Source organism: Dysidea avara, chromosome 3, assembly GCF_963678975.1.
Source record: "Dysidea avara chromosome 3, odDysAvar1.4, whole genome shotgun sequence".
NCBI lineage: Eukaryota > Metazoa > Porifera > Demospongiae > Dictyoceratida > Dysideidae > Dysidea > Dysidea avara.
This window is the reverse complement of record NC_089274.1, coordinates 32,948,030-32,974,919: the sequence shown is the minus strand read 5'-3', so window position 1 is coordinate 32,974,919 and position 26,890 is coordinate 32,948,030. Positions and strand designations below refer to the sequence as shown.

The following is a 26,890-nucleotide window of genomic DNA, read 5'->3' as shown; positions in this document are numbered from 1 at the left end:
TTGAAGTATTATTGCTGTAAACGAGACAAAAGTAAGTGTAAGTGTTTTATCATATAAAATCTTGTAATAAGTATTTCTTTAACTGATAAACTGATTTTAGTTTATTGAATTGAAGAAAAACTTGTCAGTCAGGCATCTGCCAAAGGGGGATTTCATGGAATCCTTTGAGCACCCCTGGATCCACCCCTGCACAATGTGCTTCTCTTGTTCACTTCATCATTATCCAAACTGATAGCATTCTTTCCTTCATGGCTTTCTTTGTATTTCTTCACATGATTTTCAAACAAATGACATAGCAGCATCAACATTGCCAAATGGATGACAAATTATAGGGCTGTATACAGCTCCTATACCTGTATATGCATGAGTGTTAAAGACTTTTTCAAAAATCCAGTTAGATTAATTTGCATTATTATACAGTGTGTTTAGTGGTCACGAACTTGCAGAAAAAGTTCCCAAACAAGTATAAGAAAAATTAGGAATTTTAAACTAGATAGGGACAATGTAGTACCACAATAAAAAGTACTGAAACAAGCTGGATTGGAGTAAGTACGTAATGTCCAATTGCTGTAAAAAAATAAGAAGCAAATATCCCTACTGTGGTTTCAAACTCAATATTATTTGACTGGTCTATTAGAGCACCTCAGTCTTGTGAAGTATTCATTTTATTAAGCAGCCAGACTAAGTGTCCTGCGATTAGTTTGTCTATCCTCAATGATAGCTGTATGCCTCTGCGATACCTACATGATAAAGTAGAAGATGGTGTGTCTATCATACAGTACAATAGTATCATATATCATACAGTATGATAGTGCTGTATAGTAGGGACCACAAAGGTGTAGGAGTGGCCCATGAAAAAACATCACCCAAAAACCAGCCTCACTTTTCCCTAACAACAATTAAAACAGTATTGGTTAGGTAAAACTAAGCCCAAACAAGCCTTCTGATCAACCCAAAACACTTTCAACAGGTTGCTATGAATAGTTTATTAAACAGAATTTTCTACTGACTGACTGACTGATTGCCTGCCTGACTGACTGACTGACTGACTGACTGACTGACTGACTGACTGACTGACTGACTGATTGCCTGCCTGACTGACTGACTGACTGACTGACTGACTGACTGACTGACTGACTGACTGACTGACTGACTGATACCTTCAGACAAGCGTAACTTGATAACGGCTAAGGCTACGGGCTTGATTTTGTCACTGTTCAACATTGCTTCGGCCCAAGAGGTGCCCCTTTTGTGTCCCATTCATCTTTGCTGACAACAAAAAATGTTGATTTGGCAATAGCACATGATGGTTTCCCTTCGTAATGGAAGTTGTCCGTGTTTTTGTAGTGACCACTTTGATTGCAGCGGTACTTTTTGAACAGTTCTTGATTTGTAATGCTGTGTATTGAGTTGAACATAGCTGATAATGAAGCGTAATGGATACTTCACTTTTAGACGATAATTGATAGCTGGAAGTGCAGCGCCATGTCTTTCTTTTGATGCGGTATGTGTGGGTTCACCAGTTTTATTTTACAAAAAAAGTTAACAAATAAGTACACAAAAATTGGAATTTTCAACTAGAGTAGGGACCATAATACATTGATAAAAATACTTAAACAAGCTGGAGTAGTGCACAATATTAAACCACAGCCGTAAAACAATAAGAAGTGTTATATCCCTACTGTGCACAAGGAAATGCACAGTAGGGATATATATAACACTTCTTATTGTTTAACTGTGATTTAATATCGTGCACTACTCCAGCTTGTTTCAGTGCTTTATATTGATGTGTTATGGTCCCTACTCTAGTTAAAAATTCCAATTTTTGTTGTGTACTTGTAGAAGAGAAACGGGACCTATTCATGCCTCACCATGTGCATGTGAGCCAAAAAAAACTTCATTGCATTCTGGAAATATTTCACCCGGACCAATTTTGGTTGACTGAACCAAGTTTGGTTGAAACAACTGGGTTAGAGTGAACTAAAACACAATTTACATCCTTCACTAATGTTTGCTATTGTTGATTCATACCTGCTCCCTTATTTTGTTATAGATTAGAATACATTATAGTTGTGAAGTATAGTGGCTAGGTAACACTGAATGACCGTTGAAGGTCCCAAATAGAGGAGATGAGATAACGAGCTACAACACGTGTTTACGCCTTGTACCAAACCTAATATATTAGAATCACACATACGCATATTTACAAAGACTAATAATAGTAACAAGTCTACAACTAGATAAGTAATGTCAATCAGTCTGAGGCATCCTCCAGGGGGGCACAAAGTGCACCAATCCATTGTTGTACTTTTTGTCATCCACTTACTGCTGCACAATGAACTGGCCTTGGTGTCAATTCCACTGTGGGATGTTTATTAGTACTGTTGTCCTAGTGTGTTGCTCTAGGTAACTCTGCTGCTGTGACCTCAAGAGGGTAAAGTTTAGCTATGGGTCGATTAGTTTGTCCAGTGGATGTTCTAACATTGGCAGAACGAGCTAATCCATCTTTACCCTTGTTGAGATGTTCAATGACACCTAGTCTCCACTGGATCTGGGGCGTGTCATCATGAATGAGAACAACATCACCAACTCCTATTGTCTGGGTGTTATTGCCTGTTGAATGGCAGAATTCTCGTAGCGAAGTCAAATATTCCTTCTGCCACTTGGTCCAGGAATGCTTGAACACCAGTGCTTGGATCTTAGTTCGCTTCCTTAAGTCCATATCGTCACCATATGTTGGGTCATTTACTTCATCATCTTGTACATCCTGATAGGGCAGGGAGATAATGGATCTGCCATTTAGGAGATGGGAAGGAGTTATTGGGTCCATGTCCTTGACATCAGGTGAAACATAGGTTAGAGGACGATTGTTCAATACAGCCTCTACCTCTACCAAAATGGTCTGGAGACTCTCCAACATTGCATGAGTGCAGCCCAGTATCTTCTTGAGAGTTGACTTAGTAAGCCCTATGAGTCTCTCCCAAAAAACCCCAAACCAAGGGGCACGCTTTGGGATAAACTGCCATTTGACACCTCTCCTAGAGAGATTCTCCACTAGTTCTATAGATGATAATAGGCTCTGGAGCTCCTCCGCCGCAGCTAAATAAGTGGAGACATTATCAGATAGCATCAGTCTTGGTAGGGATCTGCAGCTAACAAAATGACAAAAGGCCTGTAAGAAACATGTAACAGTTAAGTCAACAACTATTTCCAGATGCGCAGCTCTGGACACAGCGCAGGTGAAAAGGTAGACATATACTTTCTTTCACCTTCACTGCTACAGACATAAAGTGCACCAGTAAAATCCACTCCAGTCACTTCAAAGGTATTATTGGCTGTGTTGACTCGGCATTTCACAAGTGGCGGAGGGTCTTGTGTTGAGTATGGTCTGCCTGCAACTTTCCTGCAGATGATACATTTCCGTAGCAGTAAGCAAACATGCTGTCTTCCTGACAGAATCCAGTACTGCTGCCTGATTACCGTCAGGGTGGCATTGACACCACTGTGGTGTTGTGGATGTGAGCTTGTAGTATCACAAGATTTATGTAGTGGTGTTTGGCTGGTAGCAAGTAAGGGAACCTTGTCAGTTCCAATAGTGGGGCATTATGAATGCGTCCACCACACCTAATCAGCTGATTATAGTCCAAAAACAGCCTGAGCTGTCGCACCAGTGGGAGGCAACAAGATTTTGAGGTCAAGTTAGAAATCTCTGTGGGAAACTGTGCATGTTGGACAGCTTGAAGTAATTTCAAATTTGCTCTTGACAATTCAGCTGAAGTTAGATGTGGTGTATCTACAGGTGATAGATGCCTTGTGTTGTGGATGAAGCGTAACACGTATCCAGTCACTGCAAGCAGCTTTCGCAAGCTGCTATACCTCTCAATGTTGATGATGTTCAGGAAGCTGGTTGCTGGACCATGGTCAATCTGTCTGGTGTGGCAGTGCTGATCTGACTCCTCTAGATCAACCTCCTCCAATTGAGACAAAAGGACCCCTGTTGGATCCCAGGTTGGCCAAGATGTTGGAGATGGCAGCCATGACAGTCCATGCATCCAAACAGTTGATGAGCTGAGCTGTTGAAAGGTGATCCCTCTTGTGATGAGGTCTGCTGGGTTGTCCATAGATGGACAATATTGCCAATTCTTGGAAATCGAGTGAATCTCAACAACTCTGTGGCTTACATAAGGTCTCAATGTTTTCTGGCTGGCTACAGAATGATCTGGCTATCTGACCACAAGTGAATAGTCAGATTGATGGTTAGGGATTTCATAATGAAGTGGCCTAGCCTGGCTGCATTCAATTCCAACTTGGGAAGCGACAGCTGCTTCAATGGTGTAGCTCTAGTCTTGGACATCAGTATTGAGGCTGGAGCTTGCCCTTGTTGGATGTATGCAACTGTACCATAAGCCTTTAGGCTTGCATCAGCAAAGATATACAGATTGGCAGAAACAACCTGAGGTACTGGAAAAACAATATTGTACTTGCGGGAGAAGGACAAACTTGTGTGCAATATTTGCAGCAATTGTGATCTACTGAGTGCACAGACTGGGGTCAAATGTAGCGTCCCACTCTAAATGCTCTTGCCATAGCTGTTGTAGGAAGAACTTTGTGGAGATTGTGACAGGTGATAGTAGTCCCAATGGATTAAAAATGCTTGATGACCACTTGAGAACCTCTCACCTAGTCATTATAGGTGGAAACGTTGTGTCTAGGTTAGGGGAGACATAGAGCATATCACTCTCAGTGTTGCAGTGCATTCCTAGTACCTTGACTGGGTTGCTTGGTTCAGCAACCTTGTGCTGTGATGCTACCTGCTGAAGGTGATCACAGTTGGAGGACCAGGAGCGTAGGTTGAAACCTGCACTACCGAGTACTGAATGAGACTCAATAAAATATTTGTGTGCAACTTCCTCACTAGGGCAACCAGACACAACGTTGTCTACGTAAAGATTGTGAAGTAGATCCTGCTGAGGATTTCCAAATTAGGTGAAAGCAGTACTGCGTACAGCATGAAGTAGCTCCAAATAGCACAACTCGGAATCTATAGATCACAAAGGGGCTGTTCTCATCAGTGGGATCCAACAGCCATAAAAAACATGTACTGTCCCTGTCTGATTCATCTAAATAAACATGGAGAAAGGTTTTCTCAATGTCAGCTGAAAGCGCAACTGTATGTAGCCAGAAACAGAGGAGAATGGTACAAAGATCTGTGAGGAACGGGGGCCTGCTGAAAGGCAGTTATTAAGGCTAGGACTGTTGCGAGACTGTTTGCAACTGCAGTCGTACAGTATTTGGATGGGTGTGGTGGCTGAGTCTTTTCTGACTGGGTGATGAGGAATGTAGTGTACATTATGTGTGTGACTGCTGCTCTGTACTCTTTCTATGAAGCCTCGTTGTTCTTGATCTTTAATGATGGTTCCATATGTTTTCAGCAGCTCTGGTGTTTTGGATAATCGATGTGCTAGGGACCTAGTTTGTTTTGAGCAGATGGAAAAGTTAGATGGGAGAGGAGGGTGATAGGGAAAGCGCAAGCTATAGGCACCGTCTGATCGTATGGTGATATGGCTTTTCATGTACTGCTGGAGGAGCACATTGTTACCTGGAGTGTCTGTAGTGGGTGACAAACTTGCAGACTCTGAATTCCAGAATTGGAATAGGTCACTAGTTTCTGTGGTTAGCTATGTGTAAGTTAGTTGAATTAATGGGTTGGGGTAAGGGGAGTGGGCCAGACAATAGGTAGCCTAGTCGTGATCGAACTGCTGTGGGCCCATCACCCCAAATTACCTCATCTTGTACGAAACACCAGTAGTAGTCAGCCCCAATGAGAACTGAGATTTGGAAGTTCTCATACCCGGTTACTGGATGAGCCAATGTGAGACCCTTCAGATATGGAACTTCACTCAGGTGGGTACGCACTGAGTTTCAGATGGGGGCAACCAACTGCTGAACAATGAGGACCACAATTGGGATACGAGCAGAGTTCAGGGTGTGTAAAAATAGTGTTGCTACCTCAAGGCTTCTGGACAAGGACACCTGCGCTCCAAATGATGATACTGAGATAGTCTCATGGTGGGTTGGATGAAGACACAGTTCATCATCCAGTGCTTGTGTGATGAAAGAGTGCTGCGCTCCCTCATCAAACAGAATGTTGCCTTCTGTAGTGGTGGTTGCTGATGACACTTCAGCAATGGCTGTCTTCAATAAGCATACACTGGTATATAATGCTGAGAGAGGAGCAGGTGTCATTGTGATGAATGCAGCATTGTCAGTTGCAGGTGCTTGTGCATTAGGTGATGCTGAGGTCTGTTGGTCAGGTTATGGTTGTGTGGTTTCTGTAAGGAAGGCGTGACAAAGGCTGGTGTGGTGTCGTTTCTTGCACTCTCTACATGCAAACTTTGAGGTGCATTGTGTCACCTTGTGCCTGGAAAGACAGTTGAAGCACAAATTGTCTCGCTTAACAATTGCTAACCTCTCCTTAGGGTCTGTTACACTGTTACATACACCAGCCTTGTGGCCTCCCTTACAGAAGACACATACAGGTTCCTTCCTCTGTTGACCATCACGATGGTGGTGGCCCTTGTGTGTAGCTGTGTGGAAGGAACTGGTGGGTGGTGGGAAGCTGTCGTAATTGCTTGGCTTACCGCCATGCTGATGTAACAGCGTTGTGAACTGGATATTGTATATTAGTGTGTATGTGTACGCATGCGTGTAGTTGAGTAGTATGCGTTAATAAGAAGAGTAGTAAAGAACCGCGTGGTCCAGTCCTTGTCCCACGCAGTTCAAGAGACAATTATGAAGATTGATATAAGAAATTCAAGAATGATGATGCAAGCATGTGTAACACAGTTGAGCTTGGAGGTCCAAGCTACTTTAACGGGAGGAGTGATGTAACAGCGTTGTGAACTGGATATTGTATATTAGTGTGTATGTATACGCATGCGTGTAGTTGAGTAGTACGCGTTAATAAGAAGAGTAGTAAAGAACCGTGTGGTCCAGTCCTTGTCCCGTAACGGGGGCACCCCAGCCCGTTACACTGATGACTCATTTCAAAAATTTGGACTTCCTTGCAAATGGCAGCCAACACATCCTTAATGGACCATTCTGTCTCATAGTGCTCACATGCCATATGCCGTTTGGTTTCAACAGGTAGTTTAATAAGTATGGATGAGGTCAATAGCATACCATAAGATTCAGGAGACTTGCCAAATGCTGATAGTGACCTCATGTGCCTTTCTATGGTATCATGAAAGCCCTGTAAACTAGCCAAGTTGTTAGATGGCTCTGTGAGGTTGAGTAATGCCTCCATGTGGGTATTGATAATCTTATATGGCTTCCCAAATCTATCCTTCAACAACTCATGTGATTGTGTGTAATTCCTTTCAGTGAGACAATAACACGAGCAGCATCCCCATGCAGTTGTGCTCACAAGTAATTAAACTTTTGCACATCATTAAGACCAACATTCAAGTGAACAGCAGTGTCAAATGAATCCCAAAACATTTGCCATTGAATTGGATCCCCACTAAAGGTAGGCAGGGTCAGTTTTGGGAGTCAGCTGACGTTATGGTGCGTGTCTGCAACTATTAATGGCTTAGGTGATTTACTCATGGTATCCTCTGTCGGCTTCACAACTGGCAATGAGGTTGGTGAATCAGTTGTCACTGGGAGCTGAGTATCAGAATGTACAGCTGAGGAGTCCGTGGGCGGAAGTGAGGTTAGTAGTATGGTATGAGCATCAGTAGGCTTAGCAGGTGGCGCTTGGCTAGCTTTCTGTAGGAACTCGGTGACGTTCGTCTAAATCAAATTGGTATGCATCAGCATTCGAAATGTCCTCTGTCTCATCATCGATCTTTCAGCGATTGCATTGTTCAGCTCGACCAGCTGGCCTTGCTTAGACTTGTGTTGGCAAAGTGTAGTATCGGCCATCAGCTTCGCTGCTTCTTTGACCAATTGAGAGTTGACACTTTCAAGATCAGCGGAAAGGATGCCATCGACTTCCCCTAGAAGTTTAGTCACACTGGATTTGGTAGCATGTCGTCTAGTCTGGAGGCGTTGGATGTTTTCCATCTCGATGTTTCGTTACAGCACCAATGTGAGGTATAGTGTCTAGATAGCACTGAATGACCATTGAATGTCCCAAATAGAGGGATGAGATAACGAGCTACAACACGTGTTTGCGCCTTGTACCAAACCTAATATATTAGAATCACACATGCACATATTTACAAGGGCTAATAATAGTAACAAGTCTACAACTAGATAAGTAATGTGAATCAGTCTGAGACAATAGTACTATAGCCACTTGAATTGGTGTGTTGCACTGCCTTCAGTTTTCTGTGGAAGCAAATAGCTTTCCACCTCTTTTCACACTTTGCTGTAGACAGTATTGTATTTGTGTTATTATTGCATATAATGCATATTTTATAATGATTATCTAGGTCTGAGTACTTTAGTAAACAGTTTTCAGGAAATTGGAAAGAAGCCACTCAAAAGTATGACATGAATATATGTATGCATAGCATTCTTTAATTTGTCTCTCAGCCATATTGTACTCAAAATATTTACATATTTTGGGAGATAAATATATAGTTGTATTGTGTTACTGTATATATCAGTTTAGTACTACCATTAATGAAATTTGATACCTGTAATATACAGCTTGCTTGTTAAATAATTACAAGTAGAAGGAAAAATTAGGAATTTTAAGTTGGATTGGGGATCAAAGAAAAAAAGGTACTGAAACAAGGGAATAGCTAAAAAGTGGTGAAACAAGGAAGGTTGCCTATATCTGCAGATTTGCTAGTGGACATTAAATCCCTCACGCACTAGTATATCTGCAAGCATAGGCAACCTCCCTTACTTTCTCTTTGATCCCTAATCCAACTTAAAATTCCTAATTTTTCCTTCTACTTGTTTGTTAACATAATTATGACAATTAAACCAATGCATACTGCATTAAAAGGAACAATGGTGCCAGGAATGCCATAAAATTTATTTTGCATCAGAATGTGCGTCCCAACAATCAACTATACAACAGACAGGGAGGTGGCCATTACGCTTTATTTTCAGCTATGCTTCACCCGTTACACAGCATTACAATTGAAGAACAGTATGAGAAGCGTCTCTGCGATCAATCCAGTCACTACTGAAAATACGGGTGATTGACCAACACAGCCACAGGGAAGCCGCATCGTGCTATCGTGAATCAACACCTTTGTGCTGTCAGCGAAAAGAACTGGAGCACAAAGGAGGACAAAGGCAAGTCCATGATGCTTGTATTGTACGTATTGCGGCTGGCAAAAAGGTACATCTAAGGATAAAATGACATCAAACAGTCAAGCCCTTTGCTTGGCTGGAAGCATCAGTTAGTTAGTCAGCATAAAATTCTGTTAGATAGAAATTTAAAGATTTCTTAGAAACTTTTTCAAAGGGTTTGAGGTTGGTCTAAAAATATTTTTGGCTTGAATTGTGCCTAACCAATACTGCCAATCTGTCATGAAGGGAAATTGAAGCCAATTTTAGGGTGATATTTTTTGGCTGGAAAGCCCAGTTCTTCATGATCTCTAAGTACAAACCACTATTCTATGTATGATAATCCCAATTGTCAGCAGTGCTGTTAAAGTAGGGATCACCTCTAAATTGACATGAGCTGCCACCTTTAAAATCATCCTAGAGACATCTTACACAACAAAAATCACCTTTATGGAATAATATATAACATCAAAATTTAATACAGCATTAAAAACAAGAAAACACTTACAGGTGACTGGATGTAGTTTTTTTTTAATCACTCAAACTCGAATTTTCATCTACCCTGCCTGCCTGCCTGCCTGCCTGCCTGCCTGCCTGCCTGCCTGCCTGCCTGCCTGCCTGCCTGCCTGCCTGCCTGCCTGCCTGCCTGCCTGCCTGCCTGCCTGCCTGCCTGCCTGCCTGCCTGCCTGCCTGCCTGCCTGCCTGCCTGCCTGCCTGCCTGCCTGCCTGCCTGCCTGCCTGCCTGCCTGCCTGCCTGCCTGCCTGCCTGCCTGCCTGCCTGCCTGCCTGCCTGCCTGCCTGCCTGCCTGCCTGCCTGCCTGCCTGCCTGTTTGCTTTCCTAATGCCTTCAGGCAAGTGTAACTCGATAACGGCTAAGGCTATGGGCTTGATTTTTTCACTGTTGTACATTGCTCTGTCCTGAGACGTGCCTTTTGGCATACCGCAGTACGTACAATGCATGCTTCATGTACTTACCCTTGTCCTCCTTTGTGTCTCATTTATTTGCTGGCAGCCCAAGGTGTCGATTCGTGGTAGCGTGATGCATGGCTTCCCTATAGTATGTTTGTAAACAGAAATTGTCCATATTCTCCATGGTGACTGGATTGATTGCAGAGACAGTTCTAACACTGTTCTTCGTTTATAATGCTGTGTAACGGGTTGAACATAGCTGAAAGCAAAGCTAATGGCTGCTGCACTTTCAAGGCAGTAATTGATAGTTTTTTTTTTTGATAGTTAGGGCACACAAATTGTCGTATATTCGTGGTGATTGGATTGTTGCAGAGGCACTTCTGCTGTTTTTCATCTGTAGCGCTGTGTAACGGGCTGAACATAGCTGAAAGCAAAGCATAATGGCCACTGCACTTTAAAAGCCGTATTTGATAGCTGGGGCGTGCGTTCTGACAAAAACATTAATTCTGGCACCATTCTTTCTTTCTTTTGATGTGGTATGCATGGGTTCACCAGTCATAATAATGTTACAAAAAAGTAAACAAACAAGCATAAGGAAAAATTAGGAATTTTAAGTTCGATTAGGGATCATAGAAAAAAAGTAGGGAAACAAGGGAGGTTGCCTACACCTGCAGATATACTAGTGAATATTTAATCTCTAATTCAGTCTATACCCCAAGACCAAGACTGAATTAGGGATTAAATGTTCACTAGTATATCTGCAGGTGTAGGTGACCTCCCTTGTTTCCCTACTTTTTTCTATGATCCCTAAATTTTCTATGTTCCCATGATCCCTAATCAAACTTAAAATTCCTAATTTTTCCTTATGCTTGTATAATATATAATATAGCATTAAACACAACAAAACACTTACAGGTGGCCAGATATAGATTTTTTTTTTGATCGATAAAACTCAGAATTTAAGTCTAACTGCCTCACTGCCTGACTGACCACAGTCGCAAGGTTAGAGCCCAAACAAAGCAGTGCACGGCCCCCATTTTATGCCACAATAACAACTCACCATGCATTTGGGATGTGCGTTTTAGTGTTCCAACAAGTGTAGGCCCTCTGTGCCTTGTCTTTTCTTTTATCTTCAATCAGGTTGCTTGTCTTCTTCTTCATCTAACAAAGCCATATTGAGGCATTAATTTTCCATATCAACACTTTCTTTCTGCAGCATACTTAGACTCTACAGAATTATTTCAGAGCTGGATTTCGGAAGCGCTTCAGTCCTGGCGTTACTATAAGAGGTATAGCTACTAGCTAGATATCTGCAACTTTGCGATTGGGATCCTGTTCATGATAGATTTGTGACCACACCCATCAAATAAAGATCTAGATGGACTAATAGTGATAGCTAGTGTACGGAGACCACACCTCTTAATAATCTAGTTATGTGCCTAACAGTAAACAAGATGACCTCACTCCTTATTGGTCTAGCTAGCTGCACACCTCGACATACTCTAATACAACAGTCACCTTAATCCAACAGTCACAAGTTACAGTCAACAGAACAGCCACAAGTTACACTGTAGCTAGCTGTGCTATAACAAAAGCTAAACAAACTAGTATTTTTAATTTAAAAATGAAATAGGGATATATGAAATAAAAAGTAGTGAAACAAGAGGTGAATAATGGCATTACAGCATTGCTCAGTGGGAAAGTCCCTACTTTGGTATTGAACAAAATAATTGTTTTACCTAATGTGCCAAAGTAGGCACCTTCCTACTGACCGTAAAGTATGGTCATGTCTCACACCATATTCATACTTTTTAGTGGCTATCTCTGGTCAGTATGATCCAATATCAATATCGCTCACTATGTGCAGTGTATCATCAATATTTTCAGCCACAGCATATCCCATTAGTTCCACCCATAACATTAATTTGGACGTCAGCACCAATAATTATGTCACTTGTACTCATCCTCCAAAATGTAGCCTTTCTTTCAATCAATATTTTTTTTAAAATTCCAAGCAACACTGTGGCGGAATGCTTATCCCAAATGGTGTTTTACAATCAGCAACTTTCCGGGATGATTTATTTTCATATTTGTGTATACAACCTTGATTTAATGTGTAATTGTTCTGTATGTGCCATGATTTAGTAATTGTTTCTGCTTGTGTCTGTATAGTTGTATGTGTGTGGTTGTAACTTATGAACATATGTAGTGGTGGATCTAGAAATTTTCAGAGGGGTTTTCAGGTTGAGTAAGTTTTCAATAACTGTCAGGAGCGGATCTAGACTTTTTGAAGGGGGAGTTCCACTCTGGAATTGCAACTTCAGCCTAGCTTTAAGTCGAAGACCAAAAAAAAGGTCACCACCTGCTGTTGAACGACATAATGCTGATTTCAAAGGCAAACTGAGTATGAAGTTTGGCCAGTAGAAAAAGTCCTAATATAACACACTATTGTTATCACCCACACGATCACGAATCGTCACCCACACGAATTGTAAATAAACTAGACAGATACTAAAAGCATTGAGGGGCAAGCCTGAGCAAATATTTGAGAAGGTATAATGTGTGATTATCATCATGAAGTTCATTATATCAAAGGGGGGAAATTGATGGTTGGTAGCAAATGACTAGTTATCAGGCAAGGGCTCATTACATCTTCTTTGGCAATACCTTTCTCTTCTTTGTAGTAATAAACTATTGTGCTGTTCCGGTATCATCTCAGCTATTCTCTGTCTGTGGTATTCTTTTTGTCTGGCTCTTCTTGTTTGTTTCTGTTGTAAAGTTTCTTTATCACGTTTTTGCCTATACAGGTCTCTACGCCTTCGTCTACATCTGTCATCTTGACTTTCGAACGAGCGCTCAACAGTAGCACTTTCCATTCCCCTCTGTCCTCTTTCATCCAGGGGATGGTCGATTAGTATTTGAAGCATCAATAATCTACAGTGTATATTGATCGTGTGATGGTCGATAGTACGAACCATATTTGGAGCATCAGTAATCTACAGCATATATTCATCGTGTGATGGTCGATAGCGAGAACCATATTTGGAGCATCAGTAATCTACAGCGTATATTCATCATGTGATGGTTGATAGTGCGAACCGAATATGGAAATTAAGCCATGTTTCATTACATAAATTTTCAGGAACGCGATGCTTGTACCGCAGTCGAATGACTACTGATCTGTGCGGGGCTCGCTCAGGCTTGCCCCAATTAGAGGAGCGTGGTATTTTTAGAGGGGGTTTCAGCTGAAACATTGCAACCCCCTGTATCCGCCACTGATATGTATGCTGTGTTTCCAGGAAAGAACAGCATTCCTGACTGGTTTGAGGCTAAATTTAACAATTATGTGTGTGTGTGTGTGGGGGGGGGGGGGGGGGGGGGGGGTATTAAAACTATGTCGTTAGTTGACACCTCCACGTGGAGACCCCTGGGCAGCATTTGTTGTTTACTGGAGATTCAAACACTGCAGAAAGCCAACTATATAGCCACATTTGGTATCGTGTGGAATTGTGTTCCAGATATTAATTGTGGTTCTACCTTCCTGGGACTTGCAATCCAAAGGAAGTCCGTGTTTTGCATGAGAGAGTGACAAGTTTTGCTAGCTTCACTAAGTACTTTTTTAGCTATGGCGTGGAAACACTTTAGAAATTATTGTAACTTACAAATTTGTTCCTGGAACATTCGATCGCTGTTAGAAGCTTCTGGTGATATTTGTAATTGTTGATGCCATCTCTTCCAGTTGTGTTAGGATCATAAGCAGTGGTCAGAGATGTGCTCCAGTGCTGTTGATGCTCTGGCACAAAACAGAGGGACAATTACTTGTGCTGCTAATGTTTTTTCCAACCTAGGGACTTTTTACTGTGCTTGTGGTCGATGCTTCAGGAGAAACAGTGACTTAACAAGACATTGTAACTTTTGTGGCGCTAGCAACTTGTTACTGATTCAGGAGGAATCCTAGAATTCTGCCATCACAGTTCACTGTACTGTGGGCTGCTACCTAGTGACTAAGTGTATGTGTGCACGTGTGTGTGTGTGTGTGTGTGTGTGTGTGTGTGTGTGCGTATGCGTGTGCGTGTGTGTATGTGTGAAGATCTCTTTTGCAAATCTAGTTATGCATGTTGTATATATATATATATGTACTTGTAAAGTAGTTTTTGTATCTAATTGAAATATTACTGTACCTTGTAATTATATGGATATACCAACTAGTCTTCATTATTACACTCTAGAAGCAAAGTAATAAAGGAGTTCGAGTTTAAATACTACAAAGCATATTTGCAGTATTTATACACCAATGAGATTGATGTTACTCCAACAGATGCAGTAGGTATGTTTTTCATTAAATTTAGCAAATAATGTGAATATATGATGTATACACGGTACTAGTGTGTTGGGCAAGTTACTTGATCGATACAACATAAACGTTTTAGCAATTTAATAATTTACAGTTATTCCAAATGAAAGTAACATATGTTACATCAAGTTGTATTTTGTTATGAAAAACTATCAAGGTACAGCAACAGTCTCCTTGTGTATCTTGTGGGACTGCTGGTATTTTCACGTGGCCATGGGCAGCTTTCTTTACCTTCAGCTCAACTTTGTCCAATCATGATGAAATACGTAGTTAGACTGGACTTATGATTGTCAACAAAATACAATCAATCTCAGCATCATGAAAATACTGGATAATTCGGCTGATTTACTCACTAGAGGGATTACTTTCCAACAGTGAAATTCATCTGTTCAATGGAGGAATGGCCTAACTTGGCTGAACTCACCATCCAAATGGCCAGTGTGTCCACAACCTGAAATTCTACTCTAGATTTAGATGAGGAGCTTGAGACACCATCACTAACACCACCAAATCACCAAGTACTGGACTCCATCACCTTTAGATATGCCAAGCTAGGTTTAGTGAGTTAAACAAGGTGCTAGCTGCCACAGCCTATGTGTCTTGATTTATTAATAATACGAGGCAACCTACGTAGTTCATCATGACATACAGGATCTCTAACAGTATCTGAGTTAACACAAGCTAAACTGAAATGGATATGCAACACCCAACACACTGTGTTTGCCAAGGAAATTGCCAATATACAGTCACGTTAAAATATCTTGCCACTAGTAAGACAAGCAAAATGATTTCTTGACAGCAATAACATGATACGATGTGGAGGATGCATTCACAACAGCCCTCTATCAAAAGTTGCAAAATATCCCCATTTATTTGCGGATACAATTACTAAACATATATACAGTGTTGTGAATAACAAGCTCCAGCGTTATCCACCTAACTTCAAAGGCAAAGTTCAGGGTATATATCTTATAAACCCTAGTACATTGAAGTTAAATCATGGTACATTTTAGTGTACCATGGTCTAGATGTGGGAGCTCTAAAAACTCAAGCTGAAACCGATTATGGAAGTTTATTACTGCTCACATGATGAAAGCCATGTGTCCAATTTTACATCCTACAGCACTCAGATGGAAGCGATTTGTCACCCTTGCCATCCTATAAGTTGAGAAATTTTGGTTTAAGGTGAGACATAGTGCTGTAGCATATTCACAAGTGGTTCACTGCATTTTCGAATACAAACCAAACCCACTTTACAAATAACTTGAGACCACTCTACAGCAAAGTTTACTGTAGTTAACAAATGGCTTGAGTGTCTTCTTGTTGGTAATCCAGAAAAGGACAATCTGGCTGTTTGGACCAAAAACGAACATTAGTACCAGTATTGATAGATGTGGAGATAAGCTATACAGTCTTGTACCAAATATATCAGCCATTAACTCTAGCCTTGGTACTGTTGGTAGAGAGTGTTGCTTAAGGGGTGATACTCTTGACTTTGAGTGCCTTGTTGGAGACAAACTACCATTCCATAAGCATGTGAACTGGCATCAACAAATACCATATTTCCTTGGTTAAATGTCACACATTTATAGTTGCTGCATTTAGATAGTGAATGTACTGTGCCCTTAAAGACAGAGAATAAACGTTTCCCTTAAATAAAAGCTGCAGCTATTATTTGAATGCGTACTCTTTTGATTATTCTAAGGTATTTACTTAGGTTAGAAAGGTGAATCCTGCAGTATTATTGAGTACTGTTCTTGGTAAAGAAAAGAGCAATAGTTGTTCTACATCAAGTATCTTAAGGCCATACCATTCATCTGCTGATTCCTTTAGTACACATCATGGTGAAATGTACCAGAGCTACCAAACCATGAAATAAAGTAAGTACATACTCTAACAGTTTTTGATGCTATATTGAATAGTCGTCGCACTTTTAAGACCTACTTATGTTATAAATGTTGCCCTCGAATAGTGACTGACCTTGAATACTAGCTGCACTGATTTTTGACACTAGCCATGGCATTTAACTAAGCACATACAACATGTGTAGTATAGGTCAAGTAGGTGTCATCATGGCAATGCACTGATGGGGAAACAGCATAGCTGTGGTTTTGGTTATGTTAATGGCAATCTCATATCAAATCTTTATTTAATTTTGCGTGTTCCAATTCAGCCATAGATTTAAATTAACTCCATTTAAAATGGAAATGTGAAAATTTCATTACTGGCAACTTGAGCTAATAGCAATCCCTGATGTAAGGAAACTTACCAAGGTGAGCTCAAACACTGTTGCAAACTGGAGCAACAAGTTTTGGTACAATTAAAAAGGACACAGGTATTTGGTCCTTGTTCACAATTTGGATAGGCACACATGTTACTGCTAGCCTCTTGAAAGCCGAAATTTGTAATTCCTATGTAATGAAGGAATGCTGAGCGCCTTTGCTATAACATTTGCAATAGCTATGGTTGAACAAATAAAATGTGTTCCTCTACGGTTTGCCAAACTATAACATTTGCAATAGCAATCTTCAGCCACCAGCACATGCTTATGGAAATTGTAGTAAGTGACAGTGGCTGCAGCAGTGGATGTTTCTTCACTCTGAGTAGTAGCACTAACTGCTTGAGCTGTGGCAGTCACTGTTTGATGTGTGGGGAACTATAGATCTGTAGTAGTGAGTGATGGATGGGTTGTGTATGTGGACAAGCCTCAATGTCAGTGGTGAAAGCACGGTAGAGGCTGGTGTGATGCTTCAAATGGCATTCTCTGCATGTAAATTTAGATTAACATTGAGACACCTTGTGGTGTGCCAAGCGATTGAACCATATGTCTGTATTTTTCATGAAAGTGAGGCACTCTTTGGGGTATGAGACTGCACATGTGGTGCACAAGTTGGGTTTGTGCATCCCCTTACAAAGGATCCTTTTCATATGTGTAGAATGAGCTAGCTGTTGGCATACTGGTTCTTCTGCTAAAGTATTGACCAACCTCAACAATTAACCTTAGGATGCTGGCTATTAAATCAACTTGGTGTCATAGGGATCCCAGGCCATACATGCCTTAACATCAGGTGGCAGTAAGAATGAGAGTCAGAAGAATACCGTGAGAATAATTTCTTAAAAGAGGAAAGTGATCTTATGTAACTATGAGTAGTGTTGTAGAGAGATTTGTAAGCTATCAAGGCTGCTGGATGGAAATGGCACATTTAGTAGGGCTTAAGCTAGTTCGTACTGTTGACCAAATCTTTCTCTTAAAAGAGTTATAATTGTCATCAGTTAAAGGGAATACATTTCAGTAGATGAAACAACTTCTACTTTAGTGTTTAACAATACATACCATGTTAAACTTTATGGTTTCTTGGTAAGCCCTATGGCAATATGTACAGTATGCACACATCAAGCAACTATTGTGATGTCATGTCCTACCACCCTTAGGAGTGGGTTCCCTTTGGCAGTATTAATTTGGAAAGACTATGTAAATTAACACAGTCAACACACTTACAGGATCAGTCACTGTGATTATTGTCTGGCATTGAATATGTCATCAAAAATCTGTAATTGAGGGTGGGTGGGATGTCAGGGTGTGGGTGTCCTGTGTTAACATCACTGGGGAGTGGCTATCCTTCTAAATATACTCTTCTAGACTTCTACAATAGCAATCTTCTCGTCTAGCTCTGATAGGTAGAAATCCATGTCAGTAAGCTTGGTCTTTAGTTCTTCTTCAGTCTGAATGGTGTCGGAAATGCCATTGTCCAGTGTGATAATGTAGCTAAAGTCTTTGAGCAAGCTGTAGGACCAGGTGTCCTACAGACCTTCAGCACTTGTGCTGTAAAGCCTTGATAAATAAAATAAATAATCAGGTTTCTCTTCATTCTGAACTGTGTGTGTTGTGGTAAATGCCAACCTGTGCATTTCTGTGACACTTCCTGAATTGACAATAATCAGTTTGCATGACATAGCTTCCTCCACCTCCACCAGTAGCTTCATTGCTAGCCTTGCAGCTCCATCTCTTAACATTAACACATTGCAGTTCATCTGTCTTTAGGCAACATTTTGGCCACAGCACCAATGATGAGTACAGCAAATGGGAGTAGTATTCTGTTACAAAATCAATTGTATAGAGTAGTGTTAGTTGGAACACAAGAGATACTGTAACAATTGTTTAAACCCAATGAATGATACACAAGTGAGCATACACTACAGAACCCACAATCTATATAACAAAAGCAGTGGCGTATCTAGAGGCGGGTCTAGGCCGGCCTGTGCCATATCAAAGAATTTTGGTGCCCTACCAAGGGGTACCATACCAGAGGTATTTGTATGTGAGATCAGGATACTCTAATCTCTAATAGAGCAGCCAGTCACTCTTATAAAGCAATCACACTATTCAGAGAAGCAGTGTAACAAATTATGCAGTTATAAATAAGAATCTTTATGTACTTTGTATATAGTTGGTGAAGGGCTGCCATTGTAGACAGATTGTAACCTTTTTTTTGTTTGCTCTTGTGTCCTACCAACACAGAGATCTACGTCACTGAACAAAAGTCAGAATTCAAAGGTTAATCACTGTCCATAACAGTAGGAATTAAATTGTACTTTGGATGGTGATACCCTAAAATGGCTTGCAAGCAGCACTTTTATTGTAATAGCTTGTAAATTTCTAAGTTTTCCTCTACTTGTTTGTTAACTTATTCAACATAATGAACTCCATCAAAGGAAAGAATGGTGCCAGATTTTTAAGGGACTGTTACACTTGTCTGAAGACATCAGTACATAAGTCAGCCAGCAAACAACTCTACTAAACAAATAAAATTAATTTTGTAACAACTTATTAAAAGTGTTTCTGGGCACTTTTCGGCTTGATTATACCTAACCATTACTGCCAAGGCACCATAAAGGTAATGTGAAGCTGGTCTCTGGTCAATGCTTTTCATGGAAAAGTACGAACCTTCATGATTCCTACAGTATACAGTACTACAGTATTGCATGATACATTAATTGAGTCACAACAGATGCACAAAATAGCAATTTCAGCAATTCTTTCATGAATTGATGCTACTAATAAGTACTTTACATTGAATGATGTAAATACTTGAAGGAAATTCTTTTTCAGATGACCCATAATAAAAATAAATATTTAGAAAAGTTTTATGTGGTTGAACGTATGCAATTGTGACCAATTACAGATGGTAGCAAGTGCCATAAAATGTGAATACGGTTTGTGGTGTATTCATTATAGCCACGTAGCCACATGGGTTGGCTATTGTGGGCAGTCAGCCAACTTCATTGGCAAGGATTCTAGAGTAGCTACATGTCTTTACCATTTTCACGCATCCATAGCTCGGTAATAGCAGGATGGAAATTAACCATTTTTGCTGTGGAAACTCCCTTGGGGTAGGGCACCACCCTTTCCAAATTTGAAGTGAATCCGCCCATCCATCACTGAGATACGCGCTTTCAAAGTTTGTCTTATTTTCTTCATATTTTTCTTAATCTTTTTCTTATCATCTCGCACACTTTAGAAAAATTGTAATAACTCACACGTACTTTGGTCGATTTACTTAAAATTTGGAGGGCAGTAGAAACGTAATACTGCACATTTATAGTCGAATTTTGGTATAGATCAGACAAAGAACAAGGGAGTTATGCATGATTTTTCAAAAATCCAAAGGCAATTTGTTGTCATGCCTCTAGGGTGAACCACTGGACAGACTTGTTTGAAATCAGTCTGCACATGGAGTAACTATCATAGTGCAAACCTTTTGTGATTTGAAAGAAATCGCATTAACAGTCATGGAGTTATAACAAAAACACCAACTATGTGTAAAAAGCGCATGATCGAGTTTTGCTAATTAAAAAGTATTACTTGTCACGCCTACCAAGCAAACTAGCTTATGGAATCAGCTGAAAATAGGTACAGAAGTAGATCAGTTGTTTTAGAACAAGCTTTTAGTGGTTTATAAGGAATCACATGAAAAACCACCAAGTTACACTACGAAAGTCAACTAGGTGTAACAAGTGTGCGATTGAGATATACTCTAATAGTGCAGTCACCCTAATAGAACATTCAGCTTCATAATAAATCTTTCTTCAGCTACAATCTAGTCACCATGTAGATAGTTCAGCTAACAACAAGTTACCCAAAGGAGAGTTCAACTACAATCAAGTCACCCTGTAGAGAGTTCATCTACAAATAAATCACCCTGTAGAGAGTTCAGTTACAAATAAGTAACCCTGTAGATACTTCAACTACAAACAAGTCACCCTGTAGTGAGTTCAGTTACAAATAAGTCACCCTGGAGAGAGTTAAACTATGAACAAGTCACCCTGTAGTGAGTTCGCTTACAAATAAGTCACCCTGGAGAGTTCAACTACAAAAAAAAATCACCCTGTAGAGAGTTTAGTTACAAACAAGTCACCTGTAGAGAGTTTAACTGCAAATAAGTCACCCTGAAGAGAGTTCAGCAATAAACAAGGCACCCTGTAGACTTCAGTTATAAATAAATCACCCTGTAGAGAGTTCAGTTACAAATAAGTCATCCCATAGATAGTTCAACTACAAACAAATCACCCTATAGAGAGTTCAGCTACAAACGAATCACCCTGTAGAGTTCAGCAACAAACAAGTCACCCTGTAGACTTCAGCTAAAAACAAATTACCTTGTGGAGATTTCTGCTACATAGTTGTCTACCTGTAGGAGAAAGGACGTGTGATGATTTTCATACAGCGTTAATCTTTGTAAAAGATGCACCATTATAAAAAGTATCCATAGAATTCAGGTCTTGATGTCGTCTCCTTTCCGCAGAAAAAGACAAGTAAAAGAACTACAAAGCTGGCCACAGGCTGGCTTTGGAGTATACAAATACAAAAAGAAATGATATCTATGCAAAAACAGCCAAGCTGTGAAAAAAGGGTGTGGCCTCCAAAAAAGCCAGGGTGAAAAAAGATGTGAAATCAAAGGTGGCAGCCAAGAAATGGCTGTAATGGAAGGTTAATGGCAAAATTTTAATAATGACAATTCAGGTGAATTTGGTGCCGAATTCTAGCAGAAGGCAACACAAATTCACCTGAATTGTCATTATTAAATTTTTGCCATTAACCTACCATCACAGCCATTTATTGGCCGCCACCTTTGATTTCACATCTTTTTTCACCCTGGCTTTTTTGGAGGCCGCACCCTTTTTTCACAGCTTGGCTGTTTTGCATAGATAATGAATAAAGTAGTGGAATGCAACCCATTCTAGCAAAACCAGTCTTTTATCCTTTCCAGATATCCAAGTTTTAAAATTCATAACTTTTTATGTCTGTAATAAATCTACTTTGAAACTTTTTCATACTTTTCTACTATGCAACAGCTTTAAGCTGGCAGTCTGTATTTGCAAGGCAAGTTATTGGTTGCCAAGTTGTGCTAATTGGAAGGGCTATAAGACCGGTCACAAGTACAGTATGTTGTTGGATCACTGTTCACCGCTGGAGTATAAGTGCAAATATTTTTTTTATTATTTGCCACTTATCCCTTTTTCATTATTTAACACAACTTACATATGTAACTTTGTTACTTCAGAGGTGATGAGGATAGCTCACATGCATTGTGAGGATTCCCTTAAGGAAAGGTGTGAATCTCTCATCTTCCATGGGATAACAGTTGACAATGCTCTGGAGTTAATCAGCTTGGCGAGGACTTATAAGCTAAAGGTTAGGTAAAACTTCATTATCACTTTGGTACCATACAGTGACATTACATTGTTATATCACTAAATGCAATGTGTTCATAGTTACATAACTATAGAAAATGAAATTGTGCTCCATGCTAGAAGCAGATTTCTGGCTGGTTTGAAGTATGTATGATGTCAGATGCTATGTCATAAAAAAGAGTTGGTTTTACCTATTATTATATATCTCCCTCTTAATGTCTGTCATGCATTAGCATGAACATGGTCACAATAATCGAGGGATTATTATTGTAGATAACATTTGATCATTCTTGTTTTTTCTGCAAATCAACAGCTTTAGCCAATGAGTATGTTACAGTTGTACAGTAACAAAACGTTGTTTATTGTTATGTCTTGTTACTGTAACTGTTGTTTAAAGCTTAATATCTTTTCCCCTCCCAGAGAAAATGATTTGCAAGTTTAATTTGAAAAATCCATCTTACAAGGAAAGTGTCCATTTATTTGCAAGACCTTGGAATTTTAATAAAATGGATGAAATTTTAGCTATCAAAAATTTCTTTCATATACATGCCTATATAGCAGTTTCTCAAATGGTGTGTAACTGTCACAGCGGGGCTAACTCTGTCACGCTGGACTTTACTCGTAAATAGTTCACTGAGCTTTGACTAACAAAAAAAACTAAACTTTTATTCATTGATTCAAAGTATTTATAGGTACAAAACTATGCACAAAATTCTATCCTATATTACAAAGCATGCATGCAGAAAAACAAACAAAAATTCCTAACCTTACAGTACACAACAACAAAATCAAAATTCCTAAAGCAGCATTACAACACCTACAAAATGTGCCTACTCTACAAGTTACGCAACTACAAAAATCACCATTACAAAAATCACACTAACAAACAAAACAGTTCAATCTCTTACAGTAACTCATCAAACAGTACAGTATTTAGGTCTGCCTGACTCACTCCCTCACTGCTTGACCACAGTCACAAGGCTAGAGGCCAAGCAAAGCAGCGTATGACCACCATTTCACACCACAATAACAAACTTACTGGTGGCATATGCCTTTTTCTGGTTCCAACAAATATCTGCCTTCAACCCTTTGCCTTTCTTTTATCTTCAATTACATGGTCTTCTACTTCATGCAAGGAAACCATACCAAGGCATTTATTTTCCACACATCTACACTTTCTTTAGAGATGCCACAAAACCATTTGAAATGCTTAAGCCACTGTAGGTGGAGTAGGTATGTGTAGCTGCACTTATAAGACCTAGTATACAGCGATTGCTGATCCAACCACTCACCTAAGCAATTAAAACATATGCCTTGCACTTAGCAATAAGTGCACTTCGTGACCACGCCCAGCTGCAATCAGCTACAGTTTTGCTGTAGAAAACTAGACATGGCAAACCATGCTTCTTACTCTATTACATAGCTCATTCAAGACGAGCTGGGAGATTGAGATACTCTAATAAAGTAGTCATAGTCATACGTGTTTATAACAATAGGAGTTGTAATTTGAGTATAGGGGTCATAGAAATAGAAAGTTACAAAACAAGGGAGTTTGGCTTTATGTAAAACTATACTAGTGGCTATTCTTCAGTTTTTTAGCCAGCCAAATTCCACATTTAAACATGAAAGTGCTCCTAAACTATTTATTACTGAAAAGCTAAGTGACCATTCTGCTTAGTTTTCAGCTATGTTCCATCTACTACAAACAATGAACAGTCTGCAATCAATCCAGTCACAAAGGACATTGCAGATGGCTTTCATTATAAATGTGGTATCAGCACAAGGAAGCCATTATGTGCTACTTGCAAATTATCACCTACACGCTGGAGAAAAAGAAATGGGCCACAAAGACAAAGGTAACTATAGGTCCATGATGATGCATTATCGCTGCTGCAGTAGGCACACTGCACCTAAGCAGCTTTGAAAGGTGAAGAAATCAAGTCCTTAACATCAAGTTATGCTTGGCTGAAGACATCCGTTAATTAGTTAGTTGGTTAAAAAATTATGTTAAATAATAAATAAGCTAACAACTTGTTTCAAGTATTTTGAGTCTCTCTGAAGGCATGTTTGGGCTAATTTTATGCCTATAGCAAGCTGTCATGGAAGAGAAGTGAGTATGGTGATCAGGAAAACCCAAACTTTCATAACCCCAAGTATACAGTACTAGTGTATGATCATGTCATTGTGGTTGTGGAAATTTTACGACTGTGGAAGTGGTCCACCTTGTATCAAACACTGTATGCACACATGTACTGAATGTGCCTATTATACTACACCTGTGGTTGAGATCAAAAGTGTCATGTTGTGGTATATAGCTGATATATCACAGCAAACTGTGGTATATAAGTGATATACCATGCTTTGTGGCTACGCTTACCATAGCATTACTATATGGTACATTCCACGAAATCCTTATCTAAACGGTAAACAAGTCTCTAATACCAAGCGCCTAAACCAACCAAGAATTATTCACCTGAGTACTGTGAGCAAGGAGAAGGGTTTTCAATGAACTCTTGTCTCCTTCACTAACTCTTGTCTCTTTCACTGAGTTGCGAGTAGATGGGCGTGGCACTGCTAAAGAGTCTAAAACGTCTAGGATTCCTACTGATTTCGATCTTCAACAGGTGCTATTTCACTTTCATTTACTGGGGTGTAGAATATAACAGTTATAACATGATTACTTGGGATATGACAAAAATATATGCACTTGTGCCTGCAGGCACTCATGCATATATTTTTGTCATATCCCTCGTAACCATGTTATAACTATAAAAATATATATATGGTATGTATTGATACTACATGAACCTAGCTCTTCCACTGTTTAGGATTTAGAAGAAAAGTGCTTCAAGTATGCCCTGAATCATATGACGGCTGTTGTGAAGAGCAAAGCATATGACTCATTTGATAAGGAATTGATGGCAAAACTTGTCAGAATGGCTGCAGAGGAAAGCATTATGAAAACTTGAATTTGTAAACATGTGATAATACTCAGGGATGCTATTTTAGTTTAGTAGGCTACATTAGCATTAGTTTTTGTGATTTAGACTGATAGTAAAGAAGTAGTTAATAGGTTTAACTTTTAAAATTTTTTTACAAGCAGCTGTTTAACATAATAATTTATGATGTGGTATGTTACTTGTTTGTTAATTACCAAAACATTTTAATATGCAAGCACATGCATGTGTTTATAAATCTGTTATGTATTTTATGTAGTGAGCCCAATTAGAAGAGTTATGCAGCTGTAAATATAATAATACAGCATTAGTATATATACTGTATGCACATGATACACTGAGTATATATAAGTGACATACTCTAATAGAGTAGTCAATCACATATTTATCTGTTAAACAGTAAACAACTTAATTTAACTATGTAGCAACATTACTGTCTTGAAGTTTCTAAAATCTTAAGATTTGCCTGGAGGCACAGAGCACCCACATTGGAATCTGTACATCTGTGTATGCTTCAAACTTTAGTACAGGTTGAATGCAGAGAAGATCTCAGATACCAGCTATTGTGGCTCCTTTGGCACATGCCTAGACTGCATGTTGCTGGGAATCAAGTCACCACTGGGTCTGGGATTTTTTCTGCATTCACGTTTTAGCTACATGTTTATGACCCCCAGGCTTTAAGTATTCTCACAGGACCCTAGTGAGATAGCATTTACAGAATGCAACTTTTAATGCCAAAGTTATCCCACCTACCCTTTGGCTTGCTCCACCACCTACGTGTTTACATAAACTGATTGTTTAATAGTTCTGTTTTTGCCATATAAAGAGCTATAGAATTGCATAAACAACATGACTTCTCGGCATGCAGCAGCGATGCTATGGCTCTTTACTATTGGGTATATGTACATCTCTTTATTGCTAAAGTTTTGCATTGATTTACTATCTAGCTTCAATATCACTTAAGCATGCGTGCACTATATAATTGTAGTAATGTTTCAATATCTATTGTAGTAATGTTTCGATATCTGAATTAGCATTGTTTTCATATAATCTACATTATACCTCAAATCATGCAGTGTATAAGGGTATGATACATACCTATCTCCATACATGCACTGTAAACTTGAAAGATAAATTTCATATTGAAGGGATGGTTCCTATATAGTCAGTTTACATTCAACTGTTCACCTGAGCCCTTGTTTCTTGTTAATTATATTGTTACATGAGCCAACTGCCCAAACATTCAGCAGCGCTGTGAAGCCCTTTATTAAACACTGGAACTGTTTCAAAAAGTGGGCTAGGACAAGTGAGTTATGCATGAGGCTTTAGAAATACTTCGTACATTAATATAGACGATTCAAGTGCACAAACATGTTTACAACGTATTGGGCACACATTTGCCTCTTTGATATGACTATTTGCAGTGTTGGGACAGTTACTTTTTAAATATAACTTGTTACATATTATCTAATCAAAAACAGCCAAGCTGTAAAAAAAGGTGCGGCCCCAAAAAAGGCCATGGTGAAAAAAGATGTGAAATCCAAGGTGGCGGCCAAGAAATGGCTGTGATGGTAGGTTAATGGTAAAAATTTTAATAACGACAATTCAGGTGAATTTGATGCCAAGACCAAGTGGCACAAAATTCACCTGAATTGTCGTTATTAAAATTTTTACCATTAACCTACCATCACAGCCATTTCTTGGCCGCCACCTTGGATTTCACATC

General features: G+C 39.6%; 1 protein-coding gene across 2 annotated transcripts in view; it reads left to right on the top strand.

Annotated features, from left to right (window-relative positions):
* LOC136250766 (RCC1 and BTB domain-containing protein 1-like) overlaps positions 1-25,444 on the top strand; it is a 123,927-nt gene extending 98,483 nt beyond the window's left edge. For both annotated transcript variants that reach the window (XM_066043054.1, XM_066043055.1), the window contains 4 exons: positions 8,439-8,492; positions 14,391-14,488; positions 22,078-22,208; positions 25,036-25,444. In XM_066043054.1, the coding sequence (XP_065899126.1) occupies positions 8,439-8,492; positions 14,391-14,488; positions 22,078-22,208; positions 25,036-25,176 (424 nt within the window). In that variant the 3' untranslated portion in view covers positions 25,177-25,444. The remainder of the gene's footprint in view (positions 1-8,438; positions 8,493-14,390; positions 14,489-22,077; positions 22,209-25,035) is intronic.
* Positions 25,445-26,890: the final 1,446 nt, after the last annotated feature.